Genomic DNA, 13,078 nt, shown 5'->3' on the forward strand with positions numbered 1-13,078 from the left:
AACTATTATTACTGGCATTGAGTAGATCTTACATTAAATTTACTACAGCATAAAATAGAAGACATCCTAAAAAATGAAGGAGTAATAATCTATGAGGAAGTGTATTCTTTGGTAATAAACTCTTACAACTTTGAGATTTGGAAAGAATGTTATTAAATAACTGATTTTTATTTTATTGCACTTTTTTTATATATTTTACCTAACTGCATTTGAAGTGTAACAATTAATCTAGATAAATAAAAGTTTCAAAAAAGAAGTGTTTCTTGTTACTCTATTGAGGATAGCATTGGTTGTTATATTAGTGATTGTCTACCAGTTAATTCACATTAGGTGTTTGGGAGTCAAGAAACCTGCTTTTCCATTATGCAATATTAGTTTGTGGTCAGAATAATTAATAGATTTTACATGATGTTTTTGAGATGATTTTCAGGTTTTTTTGTAATTGCTATATTGAAAAAGGTAATAATACCAGTGTTAACATAAAAGGTTGAGATTCTTTTTCTTTACATGTTCTACTGAGTTATCCTATTAAAAATTGAGGAATATTTGGAAAATAGAGTTTAGACTACTTCAGGGAATAATCAGAAAGCTGGAATGGAGATATCTTTAACAGGGATCATAGAGATGGAGATGTGGCTAAAATCATATCTAATTTTTGTGTTCTTTGTGTACATGGTACAGATATTTCAGTTTTGTTCTCTGAATCCTCAAAGCAGTAGGTCATGAGTTTGTTTCTGAAATAGGAAGATAAATTGAAAGATGGTGACCTCTTCAGGTGCCCTGTTTTCCGAACTTTTAGGCTTTGTTGAATATCCAGATACGTGACCCGAGTTATCTTACGAATAACCTCCCAATTTTCCCAACTTTGTAGTTAGTGGTGAAATGTTAAAATGAAATTTTCTTTCTTGAGATCAACTTTCTAACTACTCTGATAATCTTGAATATTTGCTTTTACCTCATCTTTGATCCTCTCAAAAATTAACTCTTAATCAGTATCATAGGTACCTTTCCTGGGTGAACAAAATGACCTGTCATTTACTAGTATGATATAAGGACAGATGTAGTCCTTAAAACTTTATTCCCACCTTGCAAACTTTATAATGTCTAAAATTTTAATAATTGAGATGAGTAGAATGAAAAAAGTACAAGAACAGTTTTATTTTGGAAATGACATAATGCCAGGTGCCTGGCTGGCTGGCTCACTCAGTGGAGCATGCGACTCTTGATATTGAGTTCAAGCCCCACATTGGGTGTAGAGATTACTTAAAAAACAAATTAGTAAAAATTTAATTAAAAAAGTGAAAATGACTTAATGCCTAAACATAAAATTTCATTGTATATTGCATTTAATTTCCATTGAGCTCTGTTTTCTCAGACATTTTTCTTTTTACTGAAATAGCATTTGATATTATTCTGGAGAAAATAGACACACACAGATTTTGGTATTTAAAGCTGTTTTTTTTAGAGATGGCGCTTTTCTGTGTAGCTTTTTGTTTTTTTCTGGTAGATGTAATTATTTGTCTTTTTCAACAGCTGCTTTGAAAATGACTGCTTTTTATTTTTTCACATTGTTCTATGTGTACATATATATTTTTGATAGTAATAAAAATACAGCATAAGTATTCTCAAGTATTTTTTCTCTTATATTCGCAAATACAGATTTTCACCTTGGTAAGTATTTTGGTATGGAATGAAAACGCCTTTTTTCTTGAGTAGGTTCTGCCAAAATGCAAATTTCCTCCTGCAGCTCTTCAGGTTTGTCCTTCCTCTCAATTCCTTATTCCCCCCACACTGCATTCTCTCACTTGCCCACTGCCACATATACTCTCCCTTCTTAGACCCCTTGGCTAGGTAATTCCCAAGAATGCTTCTTTCAGGTGTAGCTTTTTTGAATCTGACTATCTGGATTGAGGCCAAGTGTGATTTCCACCTTTCTCATGATGTTGTAGATAGATAATGGCCCTGGGCATAGGCCCTTTAATGACTGTGGCAGTAGAGCTTATATGGGATCATTTCGCAGTAACAAGATAGATTTTTTTCTCTCCTAGTGAGGGGTTTCAGGAGATTGGCTATACTGGGGAGGACAGAAGGAATTTTCTCTGAGCTTTGTTGTATATTACTATAGTTATAGAAATGGGAGTTGAAGGGGCAAAGTGTGTCTTGGGCCATTGCCCCACCTTTCCTTGGGCCCAAGACTTAACCAATAGAGAGAGAGAAGGAGGAGTGCGTTTCTAGGGTGTCTGAGATACTAGAATTCCCATCTCTCAGATCTAATTAGACCTCATACTGGGAGACTGACACTTGTGTTAGTGGGAGGCTCTGTAGGCTAGGATGGTGCAAAATATGAAATAATCCAAAAATGATCTCTGGGTATGAAACACTTTTATATGAACACACCCAAGCTGACATTACACTTCAAACAAAAAGAAACATACAAAAGCCCATTTGTGAAGATCTCAGTAATCCCAGGAAAGCATTTGCTTAATAAGTGGGGTTAATCTATGACCAGTGTGAGGCACCAACCCAGTCAGGGATGTTTTCTCATAGCTGCTCCTGCTTTTTTTTTTTTTTTTTAAATAAAGTTTGTTTATTTTGATAGAAAGAAGGAGGAGGGGCAGAGAGAGAGAATCCCAAGCAGGCTTTGCCCTGTCAGCACAGAGCCCAGCGTGGGGCTCGATCTCATGAACCATGAGATCATGACCGGAGCTAAAATCAAGATTCAGACACATGACTGACTAAGCCACCCAGGTGCCCCTTTTCTCAAAGCTTCTTGCATGCAGGCCCTGTAGAGTAGAATTTACATGTAAAAAGATAAGCAAACAAATAAAATAGGGCAGGTGCTAATTATAGTGGAAAGATGGGACAGTGGTCCAGTATTCTGCTGGTATGTCATCTTTAACTCTTGCCATAACTCTGTGAAGAAATGAGTCCTAGAGCTAAGTAGTAGTAGGCAGGACTTCGACCTGTATGTTGGCTGCCAAAAATCTGTACGTACTTCCTATGCTGTTCCGTCTTGTATATTTCCAGTTCTCTCAACACTGCACAACTGTCATGTAATTCATTTCTGGTTCCACCTAATTAGGACTCAGATCTCTCATCTGTAAAACAAGAGTGGTAAATTATGTATTACCTTACATCATTTTTAAAAATTGTGTGCTTTTGGTAGTGAAATTCTAAAAGGGGTTTGTCAGGGATAAATGCAGTAAAGGATGTTGGTTTTGTTTTGCTTTTTTTGTTTTGTTTCACATTCTCTCAGTGAGATTTAAAGAACATTTTTTAAAGAAGAAAATAATAGGTTGAAAGAAAACTAATTCATAAAATTAAACACTTGATGACAGTAGTAGAGAAGGCTAACCATAAAAGAGTAAACTTCACTATGTCAGAAATGTGTGATGACACAGATACATCTGTATTTTATTATTTGAAAAGTTAGAACCTGTGTGTAGGCTAGGATGTAATTGAGAGGGTACAAACCTATTTCTAGCATAAAATGGATGAATTGATGTTCTTAAGTCAGTGGATTGCTTGACTTTTAATTTTTTGCCTTGTAATTGTAATGAGCAGCAAAATTTTCAAAATCTTGCAATCAGGAGGAGAGACAGCACTTTGATTAACCACAGGCCAGTTAGTTATTAACTAATTGTGTTAACATTTACCTTTATAGAGATATGCTATTAAGGATTGTAGAAAAACTAGGAAGTCATTATTATAAATTTATGTTTTAAGATTGTGACAGACATCAAGTTTAGCAGATGGGAGAATGTGTAGTTTGGCTAATCCTTAAATGTAACATGGAATGTGCTTACATTAATGATTAATTTTTAAATTGGAAATGTTTCCATGTGTAACTTTACTTGAAGTGACTATTTTGATGCTTTTGAAAGCCAAAGTAATCTTAGTAGCAGTGCATTTGTTCTCACAGTATAGAGAAAAATCAAGTGGGAGAGAGGACAGTATCTCCATGTTTAGTCCATCCTGTAATGAATTGTTAGAGTCAAATTGGAAGAATAGTTGCTGCTTCTCTTATTAATGTGCTGAATTTTCCCAGCTCCTCCTCCGTAGCTTTTTTTTCCTTTCTTTCTTTTAAAAGACAGATACAATTACTACAGGATCTTACCTGTGTCTTACTTCTGCTGTGCAGCAAGAATCACTTTTAAAAGAATATCACAAATTATCACCATCAGGTAGCTCGTATTTACTTAGTGGTTTAAAGTTCAAACCCTAATGCTGAGTGCTTTAAACCTACTTTATTTCATCCTGGTTTGCTAATGATAAGTGTAACATGACCTTGGAACATAAGATCCTTAATTTTGGTTTCAAGTTGGAAGAAAGATGGAAAGGCATCCATTCCTTTATTAAAGTTTGTATAGTATTGACTTGTCATTGTTTTGGATAGACTGGAAATGAGAAATGACACTGATAATAAGTTAACTTTTAAGTATAATTAAAATATGAAAATATCACTGTCTTTGTTTATGATGAATACTAAATTTAAGCTAAGCTATAAGGTGTGCTGTTTGGAAATATGGAAGATACAAGAATGAAGCCAGATAACAAGTTTATGCTTGTATTTCCTACTGATGAAGACTTTCAGACAAGTTATTTCCATGGGTAGGTGATGTTAACTCTGCATGTACATATACAACTCTACTCTTTGCATGATTCTACATGTAGGAGTGGTACAATTTTGACTTGACTGTTGACCTGATGCCTCAATTTGGTGGTTGTAGGGGGGAGGGATGTGAGAGCAAGAGGTGGTGAATGGTACTAGTGGTGTAAATTTTAAAATAAATCTTTAATTTTTTGCAAAACAACACTTAACTAAAGCCCTTTTAAATAGAACATTTGGTCAAATAGTCAATATTGTACTTGACCCTCATATCTTCTGCACCCAAGTATTTGGACATCACACAGTATCTTGATTCCATAATAATCATTTTGAACTCTGACGAGAACTCCATAAATAATAGAGCTTTCTTTTCTTTTTTAGAAAAGAAAAACGTCAAACATGAACTAATTTTTTGCTATTTGAGCTAAAATCCATTACCAACTGATACTGAGGCTACACTATCGAATTTTCTGAACTTGATTTACCCTTTTGGGGGAATTGAAAATTATCTTTAAGTAGTCAACTGAAATTGTAATGATCGTCAGAATTTCATATTGTGACATGTCTGTTCTTATACAGTGGCACTTAACAACTCGTTTGCTTTTATTTGGTCATTTTTATTTTAAAAATGTTGCTACATAAACTTTTGGTTTGGGACCTTTGCTTTAAGGGATAAATATCCCAGATGTGTTTCATGTTTTGTTCAGTCACAATTCACACAATGGATGCTTGTATTAAAACTAATCTTTCATTGTGTTCTATTTTAATGAGTCATTGGCATATGTATTCCTTCATAGTCCAGAGTTTCATAAAATAGGTGTGTTGAATGTAAAACAGTCTTGATATTAAAAAATCTTTATGGAAATAAATAATTTGCCTGCACTTTATAAATAGCTGTTGGGGAGAGAAACTGCATTCCTTTATTTCTGCTTTATTCTAAAATGAAGATGGTAGTAAGGGATGTATTTCATAATTGAATGAAAACTCTATTTTTGTTTTTTGCTATGAGAAAAGGGTAGCATTAGCATTTAAAGCATGTATCTATTCTACAAGCATGATTATTGAGTTATTTTAGCATGAATCACTGCGGTTTAATTTCTTTGGAAGTCAGCTGCCTTTTTCGGCTAGTTAGGGTGATTTGGAGGTAGAAGGGATCTTTTTTTTTTTTTTTTTTTTCCAGTCAGAACTTTAATATCTTCCTCTAAAATAACCCATAAGGTTGCGTATCGTTGCCTTGGAATGTGAGCTGGTTGTCTTTCTCAGGGAAAAGAAAATTTAGATATTCCTAACAAGACATCCCAAGCAAAATCCTGAAGGTGGATTTTGTGAGTATTGTCTTTTTGTAGAAAAAGTTTTCTTTTTGTAGAGAAAGTGTTTCTTTTTGTAGAAAAGAGGATTGTCTTTTTGTTATGAAATGCATAACACCCCTGATATTTTTATTTTTTAAAGTTTATTTTGAGAGAGAGCGAGCACAAGTGGGAGAGGGGCAGAGAGAGAGGGCGAGAGAATCCCAAGCAGACTCCTGCTCAGCGTGGAGCCCGATGTGGGGCTTGATCCCATGAGATCCCATGAACCGTGAGATTATGACCTGAGTCGAAACCAAGAGTCGGGTGCTTAACCGACCAAGCCACCCAGGTGCCCTGATCCCTGGTATTTTTAAAGGGCTTTATTGGATATAGTCAAGTAGAGCTCCTAATGTTAACCTTATTTCTTTAGAATAGAAAAATATGTATTTGACTTTCTTCTTTGAATCTAACAGTGACTTTTTAAGTATTAGCTACTAAGAGAAAGAACTAGATTCATTCTCTGAAAAACTATAAATTGACTTTTAATAGTTTGCATCAGTTTTTTTCCTTAAAAAATCAGTTTTATTTTCTCTGTGGAGTCTTCTCCTTTTTCATAGTCTTTTGCTCTATAGGAATGTGACGAGAATTCAGTGTAACTTTGTTCAGTACAGTCTTGTCTTCTGTTCTTCATAATAACACTCCTTTTCTCCTTTTCAAATGTGTCCCTCATCTTATAAGCTTGGGTTATCTTTTCCACTTTCACATCATGTACAAAATATTAGATGTATAAAGTGCAGCTTTTCTGACCAGGTAGAGTAATAAGATAAAGGCAACTGGCATTTAGAGGGCTCTTAGTTGCAGAAGTATTTTTCACCCCACAAGTTAGATACAAGTATACATTTTCTTTCCTCCCTAGATGGACCTCCAGTTGTAGCTCATTATGATATGTCTGACACCAGCTCTGACCCAGAAGTGGTAAATGTGGACAATTTATTGGCGGCTGCGGTAGTTCAAGAGCACAGTAATTCTGTAGGAGGCCAGGACACAGGAGCTACCTGGAGGACCAGCGGGCTTCTAGAGGAGCTGAATGCGGAGGCAGGTTGGTCTCCCTCCCCTCCCCCTTCTCTAACGGTGTACGTGCATGTGTCCTGGCAGCTGTTTTCCTTGTAGTGGACCTTGCCGAGGAGAGCAGGCCAACTAGACACATCTGGCTTTCGATGATTGTGACTATCCAGGGTGCCCTTTACAACTGAAGAGGAGATGTGGGTAGCGTGTCTGTCATTCATCTTTCCTAATATGAAGGAAGCAAAAATGAGAATTAATTGTAGGCACAGGTAGATTTCAGTATACCTATTTCTTGGGTTAAAAATGCTTAACATACATTAAAAACTACTCATATGACCTTAATACTCTCCCACCCTCCCCTTCTCCAGGGGTTTCCCTCACTTAATCTGTATAGCAACCTTGCAGTGTGGGGGGGGGGGATCTGATTACACCTGCCCCCTGGGGCTGTTCCTAAGAAGGGCTGCACTGTTTCTTCTGCTTCTAGGGGTGCCAGTGTCCCTGTCCATTCCTCTCCAGTAGTTCTCATGTTTGTCTTTTCCAACCCTTTTCTTTCAGTTTCTGCTTCTCGTATCTCAGGAAAATCTCTATCCCTGTCTTGCATAATTTATCTGGGCTCTATAATAATTCTGAAGAGTGATATTTATTCACTAAAAAAAACCATTGCATTACTTTTAAAAACCTTCCCTCCAACTCCAACTGTCCTGCAGTGTGTTCCTCAGTACTTTTTCAGCATTCTTTCTCATTTAAACCTTTTTCTTAAAGCACTAGTTCTTAAGTTTGAGAAAAGAGGGTGAGGGGATGGAGAGACTACTTTTGTAGTGTGTATTTTCTTTAGTGCTACAGAAGGAATATAGTTTTATAGTTAAATTATAAATAGCCTTGGCTTTTATGAGCTAATCCTGTAAATCACTACCTAAAATATGTTTATGGCAAATGAGTTTTGCAAAAATAATAATGGGCTTAGAACTTGTTATACTGAAATTGTTAAGAAATAAAAAAGAAGACAGAACTCCACAGATCATTTGTCCTTAATTCTTCCTTTCATAATCTTTGATTGGAACAAAATAAAAATCTCTGGTTGAACTTCTGATTAATTTATCGTGACTAATTTTGGAGCAGGACCTAGATTTAGTTTTAAATAGGTTTAGACTGCTAACTATTTGACCTTGACCTTGGACAAGGTATTTCTCCTCTGGACTTCAATTTTTATATGTATAAAGACTTGCTTTGCTCAACAAGGATCTTTTAAGGATTTATTATGTGTAAGTACTTTTAAAAATTAAGCAGTAATATTTTATATCAAAGGACAGTAGGTTGACCACATTTTGTGCAATACGTGTTTCTAAGTTATATATTTGTTCTGTATACTGGGAAATTTATCTTCATATTTTATCCATTGACAAATGGTCCATTCTATTTCAGTTTTATTTCCTTGTTTCTTAGTCTTTCCATTAAAATGTAGACCACTGCGTAGTAAATTCTTGGAGAACACATCAAAATTTAACTTTTTTTTTAAAATTTTTTTTTTTTTTAACGTTTATTTATTTTTGAGACAGAGAGAGACAGAGCATGAACGGGGGAGGGGCAGAGAGAGAGGGAGACACAGAATCGGAAGCAGGCTCCAGGCTCTGAGCCATCAGCCCAGAGCCCGACGTGGGGCTCGAACTCAAGTACCGTGAGATCGTGACCTGAGCTGAAGTCGGACGCTTAACCGACTGAGCCACCCAGGCGCCCTGACTTTTGTTTTTTATAGAGAGAGTTTTAATATTAGTTTAAACCACATGGAATTGTTAATATTTGACTTTTTGACCTATAACAAACCCAGCAGTTTCAGATATTTCAACCTAATAATGCAGGTTGTGGGGTCTTAAAGTATCCTTAAAGTTACCAGCATTGGGGATAGCATCACATTTTAAGATTCAAGTAATTGTTAGCTTGGCTGTTTAAAACATCACTAGTCTTTGTGTACTTAATTCTATTTTTGGTTGTGTTTTTGAATTTCAGTAACACAAAAAAATGTTTTTTAAGTTTATTTTGAGAGAGAGAGAGAGAGAGAGAGCGAGCAAGCCTGAGTGTGTGAGCAGGGGAGAGGCAGAGAGAGAGAGAGAGAGTGTGTGTGTGTGTGAGCACTGTCAGCATGGAGCCCAGTATGGGGGTTGAACTCACAAACCGTGAGATCATGACCTGCGCCGAAATCAAGAGTTGGACGCTTAAGCTTAACCACTTAACCTCTTAACTAACTGAGCCACCCAGGTACCCCTCAGTTATACAAAATTTTAAGAGTATATCACTCAGGTATTTACCACCATTCTTAAGAAATGAAATGTGACAAAAATATGTGAGGGGGAAACACCCATGGCTTCAACTCTGTTCCCCTTCCTTTTCCCTCTCCACTCCAAAGCTGTCTTGAATTTGGTATTTGATATTGGTATTCCTGTGTATGTATTTATATTTTTACTGCATTTGTTGCATATCTGTAAACAAGCATGTTTTAATATTAATTGGTGTTACATAAAAGGTAATCATTTGTAACTTTTTTCAACATTTTAAGTTTTATTCTTGTTGATAAGTATGGCTTTAGTTCGTTCATTTTTTACTATTTAGTATTCTCTGTATGAATATATCACAGTTGACTTACCCATTCTCTTTTTGGACATTTAGAGTGCTGTTCCTAATGATGCTACCATTAACATTTCTTGTATGTCTCTTGATACATGTGTGTGATTAATTTCTCTAGGATATAATATATAGAGAACATATGTATGTATTGGGCCATAAATTGTGTGTAGATTTTTGTATATCATAAGACATGGTCATCACTGTTCAACAGATCCCGATGACATTTTCTTATGAAGCCATTTATTGGCTCATGAAAGTCCTTTTTTCTAAATCTGACAATGCAAGTATGTGAGTAATAAAGAAAACGTCTAATATTCTCTAGTCTTGATACAGTTGTCATAATGGGAACCCATCTTGCAGATTTTGAATATACTTACAGTGCCACAACAAAGTGTTAACAGAATTTATGCTTGTTTGCCAATTTTATAGTTTTGAGATTTGAACTGTTAGCATCAATGAGATGTCATTCTTGTGGTTTTAGTTTAAGATAAATGTTCTGATGGTTAATCTGAGTTATCCTACTGTCCCTCCCAACAAAATAAAAACCCAGTCACTGAACTGACTATTCAGGGGTTAATCTGTAGCAGCATCTCAGATGATGTCCGGAGCCCCACTCTGTTTAGGATCCTTAAGCAATTATGTGATGCTCCAGTATGCAAAAGAGTTTTTACTCTTTAGTTTTAGTTTTAACCAAGAAAAAGAATTGAAATTAAGAAAGCCACTGGTCAACAGAAGATCTCAACTTTCAACTCTTGCTATGTGTTTACTTTTCTCTTGGTTGGTGCTGGAATCGCATAGTGTTGTAGGTGGCAGCTTGCTGCCAACAAGCATCTTGTTTTGAAGCAGCAGCCACTCACATACTGTGTGAACTCCGATAAATGACAGTTGTTTCCCTGTCTGTGGAACTGGAATAAAACTAGTATACACCCCGAAAGATTATTGTTTGTACTTAGTACAGAATATAGCACACAGGCCTTCAGGAATGCTAGCGGGCATTATGCTAATATATTCATGCTGAAGTAGGCTGAGTAAGGAAGCAGGTGACTAATGGACCTAATCTGTGAATTTCTAATTTACTGTCCTCCCCTGGAATGAGTTGCTCTGGCTACAGGAATGTCCGATACTTGACCTGGGTGTCAAAATTACCCAGGGTGCTGATAAAAATTCAGAATCCTAGATTTCTCCCTGAAGATTCTGTAAGTAGATCTGGTATGGGGTCTGAAAAACCTGTTTTTAGTAATCACCCCCAGGTAACTCTTGCATTGGACATATTTAGGAAACTATCAGTAGATCTGAAAATGGCTTAATTTTTATGTATTGCTAGTAATAGCTCACTGTGAACGTAAATGCAGATGAAGCTAAGACCAGCAGAAGTCTGAAGTACTCTTGGTGTAGAAAGCTTGTAATTGTGATAAACTGAATTAGAGTGTTCCCCCGGCCCCCAAGGAAATTAAAACTAATACAGAAATGATAGTTTTTTTCCCATCGGCCTTCTTGTCAAGAAGGTAGGTTGTTGAACATGTTCCCATCCCTGAAATACAGATGATAATCTTGATTTGTCCATAATACTAGTTGTAGTGCAGAGAAACAAATCTTGTTTCCTGTTCTTAGTGTAGGGCTTTTTATATTTAGGCTAGATTGGCCATGTTTCTCTTATTAGCACTTTAAAGTCAATGTAGCAGTCTTGTGAAGGAGATAAATTTGTTCAGGTTCCACTTATTTTTACCTGTTTTGTATGGACTATATATGATTTTAGATTTCTGACCCCCTCGTCCCCAACTTAAAAAAAATTTTTTTTCATTTTATTATTTTAGAGAGAAAGTGAGGGTACATGAGTGGGGGGAGGGACAGAAGGAGGGAGAGAGAGAATCCTAAGCAGGCTCCACGCTCAAGCACCTCACGTGGGGCTTGATCCCACAACCTTGGGATCACAACCTGAGCCGAAGTCAAGAATCAGATGCTCAACCGACTGAGCCACCCAGGCCCCCTTCTTCCCCTACTTTTTAAAGTTTTTTTAAAACATTCTTACTGAAAAAACTAAATACAAGGTAATAATTTACTACTTGGTTTAAAACTAAGTGAATAGTGACTTGAGATATTAACCTTTTTTATACTTAATAGGCTGTTGTCATCCGGTATGTAATAATTTCCTTTAATGTACTGCAAATCAGCTCAGGACTAGTTCTTCCTCAGTAGATTTGTGATTTAAAAAATAACTACATTGGGGTGCCTTGGTGGCTCAGTTGGTTGAGAGTCTGAATCTTGATTTTGGCTCAGGTCATGATCCCACGGTCATGGCATCAGGCTCCGAGCTGAGTGTGGAGCCTGCTTAAGATATTCCCTCTCCCTTCTCCCCGCTTCTCCCTTCTCTCTTCTCCCTTCTCTCTTCTCCCTTCTCTCTTCTCCCTTCTCTCTTCTCCCTTCTCTCTTCTCCCTTCTCTCTCCTCCCTTCTCTCTCCTCCCTTCTCTCTCCTCCCTTCTCTCTCCTCCCTTCTCTCTCCTCCCTTCTCTCTCCTCCCTTCTCTCTCCTCCCTTCTCTCTCCTCCCTTCTCTCTCCTCCCTTCTCTCTCCTCCCTTCTCCTCCCTTCTCCTCCCTTCTCCTCCCTTCTCCTCCCTTCTCCTCCCTTCTCCTCCCCTCTCCCTCTTTCTCCCCCCTTCTCCCCCCTTCTCCCTTCTCCTCCCTTCTCCTCCCTTCTCCTCCCCTCTCCCTCTTTTTCCCCCCTTCTCCCTTCTCCTCCCTTCTCCTCCCTTCTCCTCCCTTCTCCTCCCTTCTCCTCCCTTCTCCTCCCTTCTCCTCCCTTCTCCTCCCTTCTCCTCCCTTCTCCTCCCTTCTCCTCCCTTCTCCTCCCTTCTCCCTCATCCTCCCCACTTATGTGTGCACACTTTCTCTAAAAAATAAAAATAAAAAGTAAAATGATTTGTCCTTAAGAAAAAAGTAGCTACATTATTTCTTTGAAGACAAAAAGAAAAAAAATGTTTGCCATGATGATTTAGTTACTTTTTTATGCTGTTTCTTTCTGACTTGTGTGTTGAAAAGGTCTGTAGTGGGAGGACAAAAATTTAGAATTTTCTTATAGAGTACATGAGGTTATCTTTCCAAAGAGCCACACAGGCGAAGAGCTGCATAGAGAGGGCCTCCTGCCCCAATAAAATATAAGTCCTGTGATTTATTTTCAGTTTAATATATGGTAATTGTGGTATTTACACTTTCTCTACAGGGCTTATTCTTATCCTGAAACAGGAAAGATTAATTGCCATTGACAGTTTGAGAACTCCATAGCATCTTTGAGACTCACTTTTGTGTATGCTTTGGCCATTGCTCTGTCATTGGATTCCTATGAGGTCATGAGTTGGAGGGATGACAGTGGAGGATGGCCCAGGGGCCAGAGAACTAAGCCCTGCACAGGAGCTCCCAGAGGAATGTATGGCATTCTGAAGAGTGTTACGCTGAGAGAAAAGGACTAATAGTCCTGGGTCTGAAATAGATAGAAGAGGGGAT

General features: G+C 37.2%; 1 protein-coding gene across 3 annotated transcripts in view; it reads left to right on the forward strand.

Moving 5' to 3' along the window:
* ARK2N (arkadia (RNF111) N-terminal like PKA signaling regulator 2N) overlaps positions 1-13,078 on the forward strand; it is an 85,856-nt gene that overhangs the window by 53,548 nt on the left and 19,230 nt on the right. For 2 of the 3 annotated variants that reach the window (XM_060613747.3, XM_060613748.3), the window contains exon 3: positions 6,812-6,994. The exons of the other annotated variant lie outside the window; for it this stretch is intronic. In XM_060613747.3, coding sequence (XP_060469730.1) covers positions 6,812-6,994 — 183 coding nt within the window. The remainder of the gene's footprint in view (positions 1-6,811; positions 6,995-13,078) is intronic. 3 annotated transcript variants of the gene reach the window in all.

This window comes from Panthera onca, chromosome D3, assembly GCF_046562875.1.
Source record: "Panthera onca isolate mPanOnc1 chromosome D3, mPanOnc1 haplotype 2, whole genome shotgun sequence".
Lineage (NCBI taxonomy): Eukaryota > Metazoa > Chordata > Mammalia > Carnivora > Felidae > Panthera > Panthera onca.